Below are 19,398 nucleotides of genomic sequence, written 5' to 3' on the forward strand. Positions count from 1 at the left end.
GCACCACTGCCTTATTCATCCATCATCGTGAAGTGAGGGGAGACTTGAGATACCCAATAAATAGCTGTGTCAAGTCACTTGTGGCTCTAGGTCCTTCACCTCTTAGGGCTGCCATTTGCTTCCTGCAGAATTAAGAACAAAGAGAAAGTGACCATCACGAGCAGTTCCCAGATAAACTATCACATGTCCAATTCTACTTCCCATCATCTCTAAGACCACAAGACATCCCTCCTGTGCTACAGAGAAGAGTGCATCCAGAAGGCTAGCTGTGGACTGGATACCACTTTGCCCTGACAAGGCTAAAGCAGAGGGCTTCCCTCCTACCCCCAGTTCCAGAACTTCCTCTTGCATACTAGAGGTCTAAGTAGCTTGAAGGGACATCCCATGATCAGGAAAACAAAACAGAACCCCAAAACAAAACAAAACAAAAAACACCCAGGCTCTCTCAGCAGTCTGATCTGAGCACAGACCCCGTGCGCTGGCCTGACATGCCTTGTGAGGCAGGCAGGCTGAGGGTGAACAAGATTAGGATAATCCAGGGCACTTGCTTGTTAAGACCCTTCTACAAAAGTGGAGCGCTGAAGAAAAGCCTGGTGTAAACTGACGAGTTTGTGAGCACAATCTGTGGATTTGTGAGAGGCGATCTTGCCAGCTAAAGGGATAAGCTCGACAGCTGTGCCTAAGAAGCCTTAACCTGTGAAATATCTTTCAACTTACCGGCTTTGGAAGCAGGGAGGGAAGGGAGCAGAGGCCTAGGAAGCTGGGCAGCCCTTTGCAAGCTATTAGAAGGAGGGGCGAAACAGACCTGGGGAGTGTGCTTCCAGAGGTTGGGGGCTGGGTGTCTGGCCTCGCCGGAGGCAGTTGCTTAAGCATCTGCTTAGATGTGCTTTCTTCTCCAGAGTCCCTTGTCTCCTCCTTGTTGACCCTCCAAGACCCCAGCTCTCTCTCTTCTGCACAGAGGCAAAGACCCATTGATCTATTTTGTTAAAAGAAAAGAACTGGAGAGGGGCGTTGTCTCTGGAAATTGGAGCATCTCACCTTCCAATGACAGGAGCCCAGGGGCCACCCCCAAGCTAAGCAATCCAAGAAAGTCTTTCCCCTCAATGAAGTGCCATTAGCAAGAACTAGAGGCTGGGTGCTCAGAAGTCATGGGGATGCACAGACCCACTTCTGGGCTCTGAAGAGGAGCCGGGTCAGGGAGATTCATCTGCCCCAACGCAGCCAGGGGTGGCTGCCTTCTATCACGTGACCTCCCTCTCATCCACATTACCCCACAGCCCTGGGCATCACCCACTCCCTTCCCCGGGCTCGCACCTATCCTAGGAGCACAGCCAGGGACAAATCCACATCCCAGAGCCATCCCGTGAGAATCTCATGATGTGCTTGCATCATGTGACCTGGAGGACACCCCGAACCAGACAGAGACTTAAGTCACTGCTCAAAACATCTTTTCGGGTCAGAAAGGAAAGGTCACTGAGGAGGTGAAATGACTCAGGACAGTATGAGGAAGAAAATCAGCGTTGGCTGAGGCATGAGACAAGAAGATGATGCATGCCTGAACCCTGGCCTGTGTTTGGGTGAGGCCAGCTTCTGCTTCATTTATGCTGTAATTGCTTGGTAATGCAACAAGGCCCTAACGTGACTGGGTGCAGTCCCTCCTACAGAGTGAAGGCTCACATGTGCAAAGCCATATGTCACAGTCAAGATGCTGTGGGTGAGCATTCTGTGAAAGCCAAGAAGAGTGAAACAAATGTACATATTTCATCAAAAGACCATTGAACTGAATGATCTTTAAGCCCTTTTTCTTGTACTATGAATAAATAAACTGATTAATTCTCACCATTTTAAATATCTGAAGTACTTGTTTCACACCTAGGAGTGGCCGTATCACACCTTTGAGCTGTGCTCTCAGACTCTCCCATTAATGTTTTTTTAGAGACATCAGCAAGAATCAGATATCGGACATTGCTCCAGATGCCTTCCAGGGTCTGAAATCACTCACATCGCTGTAAGTGGGGAACAGAGCCGTATAGAGGTGGGAGTGGGGGGTTGGCAATGGGAGAGGGATGTGTCCATATTTTTCAGGAGGTGTTTATCAAGGCTTTATGTTCCCTTACACACTTGTGGCAACCTGGTAAAAGAAACAAATATTTCTTCAGGGGAAATTGATCTTGGGGAATATTTCTACAACCCAAATGCATTATTTTTATTGATTAAGTGCCCAGCAGCTTCCCAGTTATTGGCTTCTAATTCAAATGCATCTTCTGCTCTACCCACAATTCCCCCTCCCACCCTGTGTGCCTCAGCAGCACTCTCGGGAGATGGACGAACAGAATGGTAATGTATGTTTATTACCCATGTGCCCATTTCTCTCATCTATGTGACCTTGTCAAGGGAGAAGCTAATTTTCTTCCCTGATTTTCAGGGTTCTTCTCCAAACCAACTCATGGCCTTTATTCTGAATAAGCATCTACTCCATCCTGTAAAGCCTTCTTTTCTTGGATTGTGCAACCCTAGGGCAGCTTACTGGAAGGAAGCACAGCCTTGTCCACCAGGGACTCAGAGAGCCACAGGGGCAAGAAGGCATGGAGCTTTGTCCTGATTCTACCAGTGACTTACTACATGGCATAGGGGATGTCACTGGAGTTTACTGTATATTTTCCCCACAGACAAAATGTAGTTAGCGATATCTTTCCTGCCTAACATGCATTCAGGGGTGACCATGATTAAATAATTGGCAGTACCTATTAAGCACTTACAGCGTGCCAGGAGTCTTGCAGGTTTAATCCTCATAACCTAAAATATAGACTCTATTCTCATCTCTCTTTTACAGTAGAAGAAATGAGGTGTTCTAAGCTCCACACAGACAGGAGTTTTTATCTCTTTTGATCTCAAACAGTACCTGGCTCGTAGTAAATGCACAAAAATAAAGCTTGTTGAATAAGTATAATTATCCAAAGTCCACAACTGGGAGAGGCAGGATTTGAACCCAAGCAGTGCAACTCCAGAACCCATGCTCTCAATCCCCATGCTATGCTGCCTCTCCAGGTAATGTGAAAGATATACACTGAGACACAAGAAAGCTATCATCAGGTGATATTATTTATATCATTTGATGACCTGCTCACTGAGTACGGGTGAGGATGCTCACAAGCAAGCTGTCGATGCTTTGCTTCTCTTGGTAACCTGTTTGCTTAATTTATGAGTGGCAGGCAACAAGATACACATTTTTCCCCACCTGGCCCCATCCCACTGGGAAGGGGCTGGGGACAGGGAAGTCTCTTGATTCAGCTGTTGCCTGCTGCTTGCAGAGTAAATTAGTTTCATTTATCGAATAGAACATCTGGCTGAGATATCAAAGACAGGATTGTATGTGAGATTAGTGTCTGCTTATTGTGCTGAAGATCACAGAGGAGCAGAGAGAGTGGCTGTGTGCTGCCAGGATCCTATCCCTGCCCCCACCCTCCCATTCCACTTATCTGGTTTCCCTCTGCTGGGACTTGGGAACAATCTGAGGACAGTGAGATTCTTCTGGTCCTGTAGGGGGTGAGAAAAGGAAAAGTCAAATCTGGGTTGCCAAACTGGCAACTGGCCTCCCACTAGCCAGTTCTGAAATATACCGGGGCCTTATGTGAGGTGCCCCCTCACCTCTAATCTGTGCATTCATCCATTCAGGTAGATGCCTGCTTGGTACCAAGGAGTATCACAGGCATGTAGAATGTGGCAGTGAACTGGATGGACAAGATCCTTGGTCTCCTGGAGCTTGGAATATAAATACACCCAACCCAAACTCGGCAGTGGCTGAGCTAAAGGGCAGGAAAGCCTTGCTGGTACTCATTTGTTTATTCTGTCAACAAAAAATACTGTGCTAGACCCTGTCAGTCCCGTGAGCAAGCCATGTAATGTCACCATACTCGTGGGACCTACATTCAAGGGAACTGAGAGGGAGAGGCAGAGAAAAATCTTAAAATAAATAAATCCATAAGTAACAGAACATGACATAATAAAAAGTGATGAAGAAATAAAAACAGGGTGACAGGTGGTGAAAAACATTAGAATATTCAGGAGAAGCTTCCCAGGGAAGAGATGTTTGCACTCTGACCTGAAAGGTGAGAAGAGGGCAGTCAAGGAAAGATGTGAGAGCAAAGCCAGGTGGGTCTGCACCCAGATCACTCCAAGGTAGACCCACAGCCCTCTTCAGTTTACCAAAGAGTGATTTTGACCCATTAGGTTAGATCCATAAGGAGGTATGACGGGTCATGTGTGTGGATCCCCTGCCCCAAGTCCCTGGTCCCAACACCTCGCCAGCTACTGCTACACCAGAAGGTTTGACATTAGGCGAGACAAGCAGACAGTGACGCTACAACGTTTGGCACAGTGAGCAGTGGGACATTAATATGAATTACAAATGCGCGCCTAAGCCGTCATGCTGACTTTTATTTACTCATTAATTTGTTGAAACATTAATGAAACACACCCGCTGGCTGAGTGAGACACTCTTTTTTCCTGGTGGTGTCTGGAAAATAGGGGGTTTGGTTTATCGCTCCCATTTACTATTTCCTCACCCTAATATTTTGTCTCCTCAAAGATGTGTAACAGCCTGGATTTGCGGTCTGAGTGGGGTTTGTATATTGCATTCATTCAGTATACTTCAGCACCCAAGAGGGAATTGAAAGAGGGGAAAAAAAAGAAGCCCTCCGGAGCTCACTTCTCTACATATCAAGGAGGCTGGACCCAAGAGAAGTGGTCTGCGCCATGGATGAGAGCAGAGAGAGGCCAGCAGGTCTTCAGCACCTATGTGGAGGGCCAGCAGGACCCCCCAAGCACTGGGCTGGAGAGGCTGGCCATAGAAATCTTCCCCAAGCCCTTCCAGGTTCCCGAAGGCCAGCCCATGGATAGGAGACACAGAGTGAAGGACCCTGTTGGTCTGAAAGAGAAAGGGGTAAAAGAATTCAGAGTTTCTTAGTTCTTGGAGCTCAAAGAGGGGCTGGAGTGTAGGGGCCATTGCTTCTGTTAACAATTCCTTGCTCTCCAGCTTTTTCTGAGAGCCAGTCCCTGACTCAGCAGTCCCTGTGCCATCTGGATAGGACCCCAGATGCCCACAACCCTGTCTGGATGGATGATTAAAGAACTCAGCTCAGGAATTCCTAGGATGCAATGGTATATTAAAGGGAAATGTTCTATAGGCGGGCTCAGTCTGATCAATACCCATTGAAGACAAGAAGACGCAGGGCCCGCAGCTTCCTACACGTCTTATTTATTGCCGAGGTGTGAGTCATATCAGCAGCTCAGGGAGACACTACAAAGGGACTGCTGCTCCCTGTTGTGGATTATTTATTGAACTGGGCTGCCCAGGAGTAAAACAGGATAGAGCCCATTTCTCCTTGCCTCCCAGATAGCCTGCCTCTCCAGCTCTTGGTGGCACTCACCTGCTGTCCCATTGGGAAGGAGAGGGGGTAAGGCCAGCCAGAGAAGGAGATGCTCTGAGAAACCCCACCTACCCACTCACTTACCCCCCCCCACCATGGAGTTGGCCGAGGCAACAGCCTCTACATGAGTGGGTTCCACTGGCTTTGCCTCTACAGCAACCATTCTCTCCTCTGCTTTTTTCCAGCGTGCTCTACGGGAACAAGATCACTGAGCTTGCCAAGGGACTGTTTGACGGGCTGGTGTCCTTACAGCTGCTGTGAGTAGGCACCTTTGTCACATTGTATGTCTCAGGGACTGTTTGCAGGCTCTTCCCTGCAAACTTCGAGCCATGCTTCTGTACAGTTCTTTTGACTGTACACACACTAAAAGGAAAAAAAAATATCTGAGCTGTCCACCCCACACCTCTGTCACCTCTTTTTTGGTGGAAAAAAAGCCAGGGAGTTGGCAGAGGGAGGCCAAGGTCAATGTGAACAAATCCAAATGATACAGCTCAGGAGCCTGGCCTGGACATGAGTCACTAACCCATAGATCTAGGGGCTAGGAATTAAGCCTGAGTTGAATCCTACAAGGGGAAGCATCTTGCAGGAGTGTGCTAGGATTGTAGGGAACTGAAACATTGACACACCATATTCCAAGAAAGCTGAAACAGAGCTGCTGACAGACATGTAACCTTGGAGAAAGGTGGGGGTGGGGTGGTGAAATAATTATACAGAAGAGCATAATCAGTCACCAGTGTGACTCTATCTGCGTAAGATATGGCTGAGGGGGGAGTGTTTATTTAATTTGAAGGAAGATTTGTTGCCTCGAATTTTAAGCTCTGAGATTATTTATTTGCATTTATTTCATTCTGGTCATTTGAGCTTAAATGTTTGAAGAAGATAATTGAACTCTGATGTGGAGAGGCAAGGAAAGGAATTTTGCTTGTCCTGTATTTTAAGATTTTATGATGGGGGAGATTAGGTCTGTGGTTTGTGATTAGATAGGCATGGCATCTACGTGCATGTGCTGTGGTTGGAGGTATACGTGTGCCCATACACATCCTTGCCTGTTCAGTGACCATCACAATTCCTGTGAGTATGAGGAACTGATCTTGAGTATCCTAGGAGTGGTATAGAATACCAGGCTTCAGAGAGGTAAACAACTTGCCCTCAATCACACAGCAAAATAGGTGTGGAAACTGGCAAAGAGTTGACATGGTCCTGTGGCTCAGAAGGCTCTCTGCCCTTTGAGTAGAGGTGTGCATCTGAGTAAGATGAGTAAGTGAGTGTGTATGTGTGTGTGTGTGTGTGTGTGTGTGTGTGTGTCTTTGTAAAACCATCTCCAAGTCACAGGCCATGAGGAAGGGGCCTCCCTACACCCCCATGTGCTGGCAAGCAAAGCTGCCATGGGAGTTTGTAGACCAGGTGTTCAACCTGGGTCTCGGGGTGGGTGGGAGGCCAGGAACAAGAATAGAGAGAGGAAGGTAGGCAACACCATCACAGGGTGGCACCCAAAGATTCCTCAAGGAAGAGGAAGTGAGACTCTTCCTCAGCCGTTCCCTTCTCACATCTTTATGTGCTACCCTTCCCATGTTCTGTAAGACTTGGGCCTGGACAAATCCTCCCAGGACAATGCAGTCATGTAAATCCCTCCCAGTGGCTTTCCAGGCAGCACATCCATCTACAAGCAGTAGCCAGGTTTGTTTCAATGAAGCTGAAAGCAAGAGGAAGAAGATTCTGTGTCTTTTTGTCTGTATCTCCCTTCACCTCTGTCTCCAGATCTGTCTCATCTGGGAGTCTCTGCGTGGGAATATTCTTCTGTTCAAAGGTCCCAGCCCTCAGATGAGCCTCTAAGGCTGTCTGTTACAGTGACATACCAGTGCTCTGTAGGGAGCTGGGTGTTTCACAGTGGTGTTCTTTGCTTATAGCAAAGAAACTGTAAGTTATAACCACCACCATAAGGCTAGCTAGTTTAGCTATTAATCCCTGGAAAGAAGCATAACAAAAGCATGGGCCTTGAGGTAGATTTGGGGGGTGTTGCATTCCACTGGGCTGAGCTGAATATCCCTTTACAAATCTGCGTGTCTGGTGTGGACAGGAATGTGCCCTCGCATTCATTAAGGAGAAACCTAGCTTGCATCACAGTGCCTACCACAGCGCCTGGCATGTTGCAAAGATCGATAAATGCATAGGTTTGGGGGGCCGGGCTTGCATGTTTTTTTTTAAAAAAGGAAATGTCTCCCAGCTTGGAGCTGACAACAGTGATGATATTAATAGAACTCACAGGACTTTGCATGGGCTGGGAAGGCAATCCAGTTCAACCTCACCAAAATTTTGAGCAGATGGACTGGAGTAACTGGGAGTAAAGACAAACCATCCTCCCCCACACCCACGCAACCAAGAGTTGACACAACTTAGGCAGACTTGCTTTCCAGAAAGAAGCAGCAACTGCAGCCCGTCATTGGGCTTTGACCTGCTGCTGAGCAGTTGGAAAGCATGTCCTGATTAGATCTAATTTAGCGTCCAGCCCGCTATAGATTGGATTTCTCCTTGTTAGACTGGAGACACTCTGATAAGAAGGCTCTGATTAGAATACCCTGGTAGTCTGAGTAATTTCCTCTCCTTTGACTCGAAGGCTTTTGGAGAGAGGTTTGTGTTTATTTTTCTCTCTCCGTTTCTCAAATTATTGGTGCATCACAAAGCCAAGCTGTCTCTGCCACATGAAGAGATCTTGGCTATTTCCTTTCTGGTGCTTGTCATGATGCCAGTAACGAAGTGGGTACAATGAGTTGTCCTACCTGCACCCCTTGCCCCATATCTCCACATTTTTCAGCCATCCCACCAAATCTGCCTAACCCCTGGATCATCCTCCTGGGTCATTTTCTTGATAGGTTTGTTCCAGCAAATGACGAAATAGAATATCTCAGGCTTCAGAGTTTCTCAGAGGCTACCACAAATGGGCCTTTGTGGAAAAGCTTCAACCATCCCGGGAGTGATCCCCTAAACCCAACACCCTGTCTTCTGGGTGTCAGCCTGGAAGGAGTCACCTCCTTTGCTTTAAGTTCCAGAATCTTAGAGGCCAAAGGAACTTTGGGATTCTAAGTACTGTCTTCTACCCCATTGGTGCAGAAACCCCTCTCATGCCCTCTCTGACAGATTCTGTTCTTACTGATGGTGTTTATAGTAAGTCATCATGTATACTTAGAAGGTGAGGAAGTTCTTTCTTATACTAGACCTCAGTAGTGGCTTCTGGGGAAACTCAGAAGAGGCTGTTCTCAAAGTCTTCAAATGTTTCAAAATAATTAGTATGTCTCCCTATAATTAAACCCAAATATGTTCAGTTCCTACAGATACTCCTGTGTAAATACACATTCACTGGTTACTAGAGCCCTTATTCATCTCTGGGGGAATGTGTGGCGGTCTGTCAGCTTCCCTCCTTATACCAGACTGCTGGGAAGCAAGTCCAGCACCCATTTGGACAAGAAGTATGTTTAGAGACTCCCTCCTAAACCACTGAGAACTGAAATATCCCACATGAAGACATCTCAGAATAGGATATGCCACTGCACACATGCTCCCAACTCCAGGGATGAGAACAGCAGGATGACCAGAGAAGTGACCTGTGCTCTTCTCCCAGAGGGCACCCATCCCCTCCCTCACCAGGAACTTAGGGTCAGTGATTAGGATGCTCTTGTCTCCCTCCATACCCCTGCCTACCCAGGCTCCTGGGTTCCTAGGACATCTGTGAGATCGGATCCTGGTGTGCAACCAGTCAAGTGCCCCCAGATCCCTCACCTTAGAGCTTAGAGGTCAACCTCTTCCAAAGCAAGGAAAGCCATCAGCAGGTCTTTAGAACCATTGTTTTCTTGTCTGATGGGCAGCTGAGCTGCAAGTTGTGCTGTTTCAGCTCTCCCAGGAAGTAAAGAGGAGCATTCATTTAGCGCTCACTGATTGTATGGCATACAGAGGAAAGTCACCCGAGGGGGGCGGGTGGTCATTTGAGGTAGAAGCTTTCGTGTAAATCCTGGCCGTGGTCATGTTAAGCCTGCTCGAGGAGGTCTTAAACCAAACCAGACTGTCTTGGGGCTGGAATAAGTTAAGACAACCCAGGCACCTGTTGTTTGATTTTCTTGGAAGGCAGACAAGGCCATTTGAGAGTCTTGGAGTTTGCCAAGCAACGTGCCAATTACAGGGCAGTAAGCAGAACTTCACTCCCGTAGCTCACTTTCCCTCACCAGCTGCTTCACAAGTAATACTACTACTGCTAATAGTAGCAGCTAACATTTACTGACTACTTAATATGCTCCAGAGCCTGTGCTAAAGCAGTTTTATATGTTTTATGCTTCTCTAATTTTTGCAACAATGCTAGGAGGAAGGTACTGTTGAGAGGCCCATTTTACAGATGAGGAGATTGAGGCATTGAAGGGTTAAGTAACACAGCCATTGCCACTCAGTGTGTAAGTGGCAGGGCACTGGCACCCAGGCAGTCTAATTCCGGAGTCCATGCCAGAGACTTCTGCTTCAGCCCCAGTCACAGGCAGATGTACAGAGCTAGTTTTGTGATCCGTGGAGCAAGAATTCCTCACCAGCCCATGGGGAGGAGAAGGTGCTACTAAAGAACTGTATCCAGTTCCTTTGGTCGACTGTATCAGTCATGGGCTGCCATCTCCCTGGGACTTCCTCTGGTTCCTCGGCATCCCACTAACCCCTGTGAGAGGGCCTGAAGGAGTTCCTTGTCACTAAAGACCAGGTCAAGGTGAGATGATGAGAACTCTCTCCCACAGTAGAAGCCAACTTGCTTTGTGATGCATTCTTGAGGGAGGACTTCTTCCTTTGCTCGTGTACCTGGGGTTTCCCAAGGAGAGCCTTCAGGGAGACTTAAAATCTGGGGTCATCCCATGCTTGGTCATCAAGTGAATGATTCACCCCTCTTAAAGGACCAGTTAGTAACCAGGAGGCAACAGAGAGGCGAATGATCACCCTAGTAGCTTCTGAGGGAAAGGAGCAACCCAGGTCATGCTAGGTGAGGCCTTTGAGCTTCTGACAGCAGGTGGTGGCTCACCTCTCTGGTCTCTCAAAGTCTCCACTTCCCTCCACTTGCAACCCTACTCCTAGAGTTCTCCTATGTCTGTGGACTCCAAGGAGGTCTTGTTTTTCAGACAGGCCACCTGATGCCATTGCTACCTTTGCAGTTTCCCTTGTATCAGGAATCACCATGACAACCCACAGCTGGTGACCAGCAGTATAGCCATTATTAGGAGAGAAGGGAAGAGTCCCCTTGTCCTTATTGGGACTGGGAGGCCTCGTCCTATGTCCTCTCCTGAGTGTTTAGCCTGACATGGCCCAGAGCAAGACTGGGCAGGGTTAGAGGTTCTTGACCTCATGACACTGGTACCACCAGTCTCCTCCCCATGCCTGGCTTCAGTAGGTTCCCAAAGGTCAAAGTAAATCCCTTATATCATACAGTAAAGATGAGAGTATAATATTTGTTCTAAGGCAAGAGAGTAGTTCTTAATTGCAATTAGTGGATAAAGGAATTCAGGATGATAGAAGGTAAATTCTAGAGAAATTAAAAAAAAAAAAGATGGAGGTTTGACTCTATACCCTGCAGTTTAATCAGAGATCCAAAATATATCTCCAAATTGGTGTCCTCACTAATAGTTTATACTCATTTTAATGGTGGTAAATACTTTCTGGGAGAGAACTCTTTCAAGGAGGAGCCATCGAAATGGTTATGCCGAGCAGTTGTTGGTACATTCTTCTCCTCCTCTGTATCTGCATCTGAGTGTTTACAAAGCAGAAACTGACTCCCCAGCCTTGTGTTAGGAAGAGGAGACTCCGCAAAGCACCTCCTGTGGTAGGAGCCTGGGCCATCTTCCTGTCTTATGGTCTTTCTTACCAGGGCTTTGCTTATTTCTAGGAAGGGGGTCACTGCACTCTTTCTTGGCACCAGTTTTCTGAAAAAAACTTGGTACCGTGGAGTTTGGCATTTCCCAACAAACACCACAGAAGCAAGAGGAGTAACGTAGCCGCTGTCTTCCACACACCCATGGGCAGGTGTGGAAAGTATAAATCCCACCCAGAATGTTAGCTCTGGGCCACTGAATCAACACGTGAACTGCTGGAGTTGCCAAGGTGATTTTAATGCAATTTATCATTAAACCTGACTCCAGATGTTTATGTCTTCCAAACCTTGCAGCAAAGGCCTGTGAGCTCCAGGGAGCAGATGTAGCTAAAAGTGGGGTCTCAGTGGCCTTCTGCCCCATTGGCCTCTCTGGGGAAGCTGGGTATGGGGGGGTCCTGTTCCCCAATCAGGGTGGACCTCATCTGCCTCCCTGTGTTGAGAGCAGCTGGGACTTCCCTGGCCAGAGCAGGCCAGGTCCTCTAGCAGGAGGACTTGAGTCACGAGGGCCCTCCTTAGTACAGACTAAGGGGATTTCGCCACCCACCCCCGCAACCCCCTCCCTCCAGCTCCAGCTCTGTGGTTCTCAGTGGCTTGTTTCCTGCCTTGCCTTTTCCGAAGGCAACAGTTCTGGAAAGGATTATCTCTTAGCGGCACCGTTATGTTGGTTAGTCAGTGGGCTGAGTGCTAATACCTCTTGACATGGAACATATGTGGAAGCCAAACGTGCTCCGAGAAGAAGGAGTGGCAGAGTGCCTCGCAGGGCTAACACTTGGAAATAAATTTAGAAGGTGATGTACGTGCACTCCGCCTCCCGATGTGCCACTCTCCTTAATCTCCTCTGAAGGGAGCATGACTCTTTGTTTTGTCTTATTGTAGAATCATCACTAGGGTCATGGGAGTGGCTACAGAGAACATACTGCTGCCTCCTACCATGAACATTAGGCGATTCCCAAGGTCCTTAGTGGGTATCAGGGTTGCATAATAGATGGGAGCAAAGTCTTTGGGCTAAGATAGGAGCTTTGGGCTAAGATGGATCCACTTCTCAACCTACCACTTTGTAGCTGTGCAAGTTCCATCACTGGTACTTAAGGTTTCTATGTCCCAGTGGTGTCATCTGTCATATGGAGATGGCACTTATCCCATAGGGCTGTGGGGAGATTAATGAGTCAGTGTTTGTAAGGGGCTTGGTGGATACCTGGCCATACACACTTGTTACCAGGTGTGTCTCACATCCCTGATATTCATCTGGCCTGACCATCCCAGCCCCTCTCTTCTTTTGCTTGTAAGATCTTGAGGCTCTTTGGGAGGTGGGTCTGGGAGCAGGTGGCCCCAAAAGATGGTTAGATATGCTTTTGGGGAAATATTTATGAACACAATATGCCCCCAGCCCCTGGATCTAGCAGACCAAGCTGGGCTCTAGCTGGGATGTCAGAGTTTTGAGTTTGAATCCCGGGAAGCCTCTTGAATGAGGCAAGCTGGAGCATCTCATCTTGCATGAGGGATGCTGTTTTCTCTGCTTCATCTCTGTCCCCTGATCTTCCCAGGGTAGAGTGAGAATTCAGGGGAGCCATGCATACCAGCTCCCAAATCACCATTTGGTCAATGATCACTGAAGGTGGAAACCCTGCTTTGTACATGTATGAGCCCCTCAATGAAGAACCTGCCACTTTGTGCCAATGGCAGTTTGGGTGAACATCCCAAAGAGTGTCCCATCTCTGACAACTTGGTTGCCAGGTCCTTCCTAAGAGTTGGCAGGATTCCTGATACCTCTGCACCACCAAGAAGCAGGTAGTCTTCCAGATCCAACCGGACCTCCATCCACCTGGTGTATTCCATGCCCAGGTGCATTTCAAAGCTAGCAAAAATAGCCACTACCAGAGATGAGAAACACCCTCCACTGGGCATGGAAAAGAGCATGGAAAGCGTTGAAGTCTGAAGTCAGGCTGGTACTTCACTTCCTGCTGTATGATCTTGGTCAAATCCATCACCACTCTGACCCTCAGTCTCCTCACTGGCAAAATGAGGACAATCTTAGTGCTGCTCTGAGGGTAAAATAAAATATTCCATGAAAAGTGCTTTAGAAAATGCTCAGCATGGGGCTGCACAGAGCTGTGGTCTCGAGAGATGACGCTGCATTATTAGTGTTATTTTACACAGCAGCTACACTGCTGCTTCTCAAAGGGGAATGACATGGGACAGGACAGATGGAGCAACCTTGAGGGAGAAAGAGGGAGAATCAATCCCTCCAGTGAAATACGGAGAATGCCTATCTTCAGGAATTCTTAGGGAAATGTTGAACCCCATCCCAAATAGCCATTTACTCTCTGTTTGCTCCATCACAGCATGTTTTTTTTTTAATTCCCCTCCAACCCTTGTCCATCTACCAGGTAGCTCAGAGATCCTTTCGTGGAAGACAGATGGAGTTGAGTAGCTGCCAACCTTCCTCCCAAAGGAGAGAGGACAGAAGGACAGGCTGTTAGATCTTGCTGGTGCTAGGGATCAGTGAGACTGTCCACGGCATCTAAATCTGGATAAGCAGCTTAATTTTATCTCTCCCTGCACCTACGTGTCTTGCCTTAGGGAGCCAAGCATCCTGGGAGAGGATGAGTGACCAGGAGACTGTGCCCTTCTGCATTTCCCTTTGCTCCCTGCCTCACGCACTCTGTGCCTCAAGCTGTCTTTGCCTAGTAATTCCGCCAGCCTGGCTTGTTTTGATGCCTTCCATCTTTGCGATAACATCCCTTGCTAAGACATCTAGAAGCAGTAGGGAACAAAAAAGTATTTGGATCAGAAAAAGAAGCCTCTGTAGTTCCCGTGAGTGAGGAGGGTTGCCAGAGTGGCATGAAGTTCAGATACCTTTTCAAGGCAGGTCAGAGTCACCACTGCTCTCTCCCTGTGGGCTTCCTCTTGGTCCAATGTCCAGCATTCTTCAGAACTGCAACTGAGCTCATTAATCTGCACTAGGGTCTCAAAGATGAGATCCAGGCCAGATAGGCAAATAAACTGGTGAAAGACATCAATTGCAATAGGAAATAGTGAGGACTGTGGCAAAGCAGGAGCATAGGTCCTATCTAAAGGGGACAGCCGCTCCGTACCTGCCTCCAGTGAATGCACTGTTGCTAGAGTGTCTAAAAAATTTTTTCAAGAGGAAATAGAAATCTGGTGTCTGTGTGTGTATGTGTGGGGGTATGTGTAAGAAAGAAAGCGAGAGAGAGAGTTCTCAATTTTAAAACATCGGGAGGGTAAATAAACAAACTTGCATGTGGGATGTCACAATATGTTGCAAAGAAGATTCTATCCTCAGACCATCAGACCTCTGACTTGGTCTCCCTCTTGAATTGTTCAGTATTTCCTAGCAAATTGATGCCCTCAGAAGGCCCTGAATATCCAGATTTGGAACAAATCATTTACTTTGTACTTTATTTTTCTTTGTAAACAAGCAACCCAAACATGCCTTTGTGACAGATCCATTCCTGCCCCGTGGGTGCTTGCCCCTGCTGGGTCCCTCCAGCTTTTCTGCATGGTGTCCTCCTTGGAGAGTGACCTTGACTAAAATGTAATATACAAAGCACCGGAAATTCTTGGGGGGAATGCCTCCAAGGACATAGACAGATGGGCAGGGTGTATAAGGCATTCATAAAGAAGAAGACCTCCAGAGACCTCAATTCTTGTTAGTACTTCCAGCATGCTTCCTAGAAACCTGTGTGACCTTGACCAAGCCACCACACTCTCAGCCTCCATTTTCTCACCTAAACTTCGGAGGCTGGCTCTGCCCATTTGCTCAGGTTACCGTGAGAACGACGGGATGCTAGGAAAGCACTCTGGAAAACAAGAAAAATATTCTAGCAATGGGAGCTTTTCTCTAGGAGGACATCTGTGTGAACCCTTGGGACCCTGCCCATTATTAGCCAGATTAAAAAGGCCGTTCGTCTACTTGTCACTGCCACAGCTGCCTGCCCACACACAGGCTGCAGGGGGCCCACTGGGAGGACAGGCCTGCGGCGAGGGAGAAATGACACAGATGATTGCGCTCCCATGGGCAGCCTCACCGTTACCAACTCAAGTCCCCTTGGATCCTGGCATCAGAGCCTCCAGAGACAAGCCAGCTCATTATGAGTCTCCTGGGCCATTCCCCTTGGAGAAGCTCTGAGCCAGCCTTGAAAGTAGAATTTTTTTTAATTTACCATTTTTTACTGGTTAGTTTAGTTCTCCCCTCCCTCACTTTTATTAAAGAGGCAATGAGAAATAATTTTACACTAGTTAAGAGGGCACAACTAGTCAGTCTAGGATCATAAAGGAAATTCTTATTACCTAGATTTGCTTGACTTGCCAGCCCCATTCTGGAGAACTCTCCTATAACCCTCATGGCATCACCTGTGCTGAACCAGTTTCACTGGAAAGGCAACTTCCTTTGGTGCTTTTTTGTTTTTTTTTTGTTTGTTTGTTTTGTTTTTTGTTTTTTGTTTTTTGTTTTTTTGGTGGAGGGAGGGGTCTGAAGATCTAAAACCAGGGCAGATGGGTGCCACCTTATAGGAGTGTGGTCCCCTGGAGTTGCATATGGGGTTGGGTGTATTTCTTAATGAATGCTTGTGCTGAGCCCTAAGAAGAAAGGGAATAAAGGAGATGTCATTTGTGCCATCAGAGCTTACAGTCATCCTAGGTGGGAAGCTAATGATAAACAGCAACAAACAGCCTGCAATCCCCAATTGAGAGAAGTGCTATGAAGACAATGAACTTGGATTATGAGAGACAGTAGTGAGGGGCCTGCGGGTCTTGCTGTAGATGAGGGGATCAGGGCCAGTCTCTCTGAGGAGGGGACATTTGAGCTGAGATGAAGAGGAGGGAAGCTAACCTTCCCTTATGAAAGGGAGTAAAGAATGTGTTCAAAGGACCTGAACCAAAACACTTATGGGGGTGTTTGAGGAATGGACGTGCCATGCGTGGGGATATGTGGGGACACGGGCAGAGGGCAGGTCACATGAGGTTCCATCCATGTACATGCATGTGTGTGTGTGTGTGCACGCGCGTGTCAGAGAATGTATGTGTGTGTGCACATGTGCTTACCCATGGGTGTATTTTTCTGGGAGGATCACATAATCTATAACCTTCATTAGATTTCCAGTGTGACCAATGGTTTGAAAGAACTCTGAGTTTTCTGAGTCAAAATTGCCCTTAGTCAATCAACTAAAGCTTTAGAACAATTGCGCCCAATGACTTTTTTTCCAATTCCTGGAGGTTCTGCATCCTAAAGCAGATTTTAAAGCCTGGCAGTGTTTTACTCAATATTTCCTAGCAAAGTGATGCCCTCAGAGGGCCCTGAATATCAAGATTTAGAACAAATCATTTACTGTGTACTTTATTTTTCTTTGTAAACAGTGCCATTTTCAGTCTTCCACTGAGGGCACAGGCACAAGGGAAGGCTCCAGGTGATTTCACCATGTGGCACAGCATCCAAGCTAACTAGTGTACGAGTGTCCAGATATGTTTGGAGTTTCAGGGGCCACAGGAAGGCAGTAGACACACACACACACACACACACACACACACACACACACACACACTGAGCAGCAGGAGCCATGGCTATAAGGAGAGTGCGTGGAGCCCTGCAGCCTGTCCCGGGCAGGGCAGCCCTGGCTCCATGGGGAATTAGCAGGATTAGCGAATCACTGGCCTCTCTCCTGCTTACAGCCTCCTCAATGCCAACAAGATCAACTGCCTGCGAGTGAACACGTTTCAGGACCTGCAGAACCTCAACCTACTCTCCCTGTATGACAACAAGCTACAGACCATCAGCAAGGGACTCTTTGCCCCTCTGCAGGCCATCCAGACCCTGTGAGTATGCCCCCTCGAGTGCCAGCACATGCCCAGACAGCAAGTGACCCCAAACACGCAGACACAGAGAATACCCCAAATGAAGGCAAAGTGAGTGTGTCCAGGATGATATCTAGCACCTGCGGTGAGGATGCGCTAATAACAGCGGTTCTAGTGCGCCTCTGCTGAGCACTCCCATGGTGCTCCACACCTCACTGAGTATTTTCCCTGTATTCAGACCTTTAGGCCTCACAGTAACCCTATGTGATAGATGCTGTTATGATCCCTCAATTCTATGTAAGGAAACCAGGGCACAGAAAGGTTAAGCAACTTACTCAAGGTTGCACAGCTAGTAAGAAGCAGGGTTTGAAGAGGTAGAGTCGCTGCTCACCTGCACTCTTAACCACTGTGGCCAGGGTATTCTGAGGAGGCTCCATCTCTGCTGATAATCCAGTGCTGCCCACCCTCCACCCAACATAACCAAACCTCTGGTACAGGCACACAGAATTCTTCACTTCCATCTTCAGGGAGCACTTCCTCAGTCCCAAGCGCTGCAGATGTTCATAAATAACTCCATTAGATAAAAGATACCTGAGGACAGATCTCAGCCACCCAGCCCAGAGCTGACCATGAACCTGGGGCTTCTGGACACCTTCTAAGTTACCTGGCACTTACTGCCCCTGTAGCCAGAGACAGGTGCCATAAAGAGTCAAGAACAGCTGCTATATATTGAGCAGTGACCATATGCTGAGCACTGTGTTGCCGCTGTGAAGAGTTTCCTTAGGAGCCAGAAGCCAGACCCACGGTGCTGCCCTGGCGATAATGAGGCTGACAGCAATACCCGCTATGAGATGTGGCACATCCACCGTGTGCCAGTCACCATGCCGGCTCTATGTGCCTGGCATCACTGAGCTTGGAGAAATAAAGTCCTATCCGGCGTAAGCACAAACCCTGAGCCTGCCATTTACTTAAGCCCATCAGAACTGGTGTGGGTCAGTGGTGGGTCCTGGCCCAAGTCAGGAGAGCAGGGAGCTGGGTCCCCCTCCCCAACCCTGGCCTGCTCCCGGCTGCGCCTGTGACCCTCTCTGACACACACAGGGCGCAGCCCCACCCGCCTTCACATCCTGCCTGACGAGAGGGGCCCAGCACCAGGCAAGGTGGTGGTGGAGAGTGGCACCATGGGGGCACTCCTGATCAAGTCTCATCCCTCTCGCAGCCACTTAGCCCAAAACCCATTTGTGTGTGACTGCCACTTGAAGTGGCTGGCCGACTACCTGCAGGACAACCCCATCGAGACGAGCGGGGCCCGCTGCAGCAGCCCACGCCGGCTGGCCAACAAGCGCATCGGCCAGATCAAGAGCAAGAAGTTCCGCTGCTCAGGTAATCAGGTTATGGGGCTGGGCCCCACCTTCCGACTCAGAGTACAGCAGCCCCAGAGAGGCCAGTAATCCAATCTGGAGGACAGCAAGCACTGTAATGGCTCCTAGGGAGCATCTTTGCAAATTAAATTGGGGAAATTCAGTTAGTCCTGCAGAAAACCAATTACCTTATGGATTTAAAATAAAACACACACACACAATAAAAGCATGGGGGGGGGAGCATTGCACAATTTCAGGGGAGACAGAACCCAGGTGGCAGCCTATCTCCAGGACTAGGTGGAAGCTAGGGGAGGGGCAGCCTTTACCCATGTGCCTTTTAGAGGCTACAGTTTATTTTCTTTTTGTTCCCAAAGTATGCTCCCCAAGTGGCAGATAGGGAAATAAATTTGTCCTCAGGTCAGCTACAGGCAGCATGTCATCTTGGGGGCCTCTCATCCCCTCTAAGCCTTCCTTTGGTACAGCCCTTAGACTAGAGTTTGTTACAGATTTCACCGACATTCTCACTAGCTGACTTCTCCACTCCAGCCTGGTGCATTCTGCTTGTGGAGAGAACAGCAATGAACTGTGCTCAGTAGGAAAGCAAAGCCTTGCCCTCCAGTTTCCAGGCTCTCTCTGGTAACCTTCCTCCCTCCCACACCCAGGAAAGATACCAGGGGCGAATAGCAGAGGAGTTCTCAGTTCATCTTGGAAGGAGAAGTAGCTGTCCTTGACCCAATAGCTGGGTGAACAGGCAGTTAAAAATGGTGATCATTTGTGTCATTGGCTCTTGGAAAAAATCACCACGCGGCATTGTGCTCCCAGTGGTGAGAGATTGATAGCATGATGTGCTGAGATGGGTTGGCACCAACCCTCACAATCTGTGTGTCAGCGAGAACCCTTCTTCTCCCCTGCCCAA

General features: G+C 48.2%; 1 protein-coding gene across 1 annotated transcript in view; it reads left to right on the forward strand.

Moving 5' to 3' along the window:
• Window positions 1-19,398, forward strand: part of SLIT3 (slit guidance ligand 3) — a 591,163-nt gene that overhangs the window by 479,730 nt on the left and 92,035 nt on the right. The window contains exons 11-14 of the mRNA XM_072824217.1: window positions 1,937-2,008; window positions 5,615-5,686; window positions 17,002-17,145; window positions 18,341-18,504. Coding sequence (XP_072680318.1) covers window positions 1,937-2,008; window positions 5,615-5,686; window positions 17,002-17,145; window positions 18,341-18,504 — 452 coding nt within the window. The remainder of the gene's footprint in view (window positions 1-1,936; window positions 2,009-5,614; window positions 5,687-17,001; window positions 17,146-18,340; window positions 18,505-19,398) is intronic.

Source organism: Canis lupus, chromosome 4 (genome assembly GCF_048164855.1).
Source record: "Canis lupus baileyi chromosome 4, mCanLup2.hap1, whole genome shotgun sequence".
In the NCBI taxonomy this organism is placed as follows: domain Eukaryota; kingdom Metazoa; phylum Chordata; class Mammalia; order Carnivora; family Canidae; genus Canis; species Canis lupus.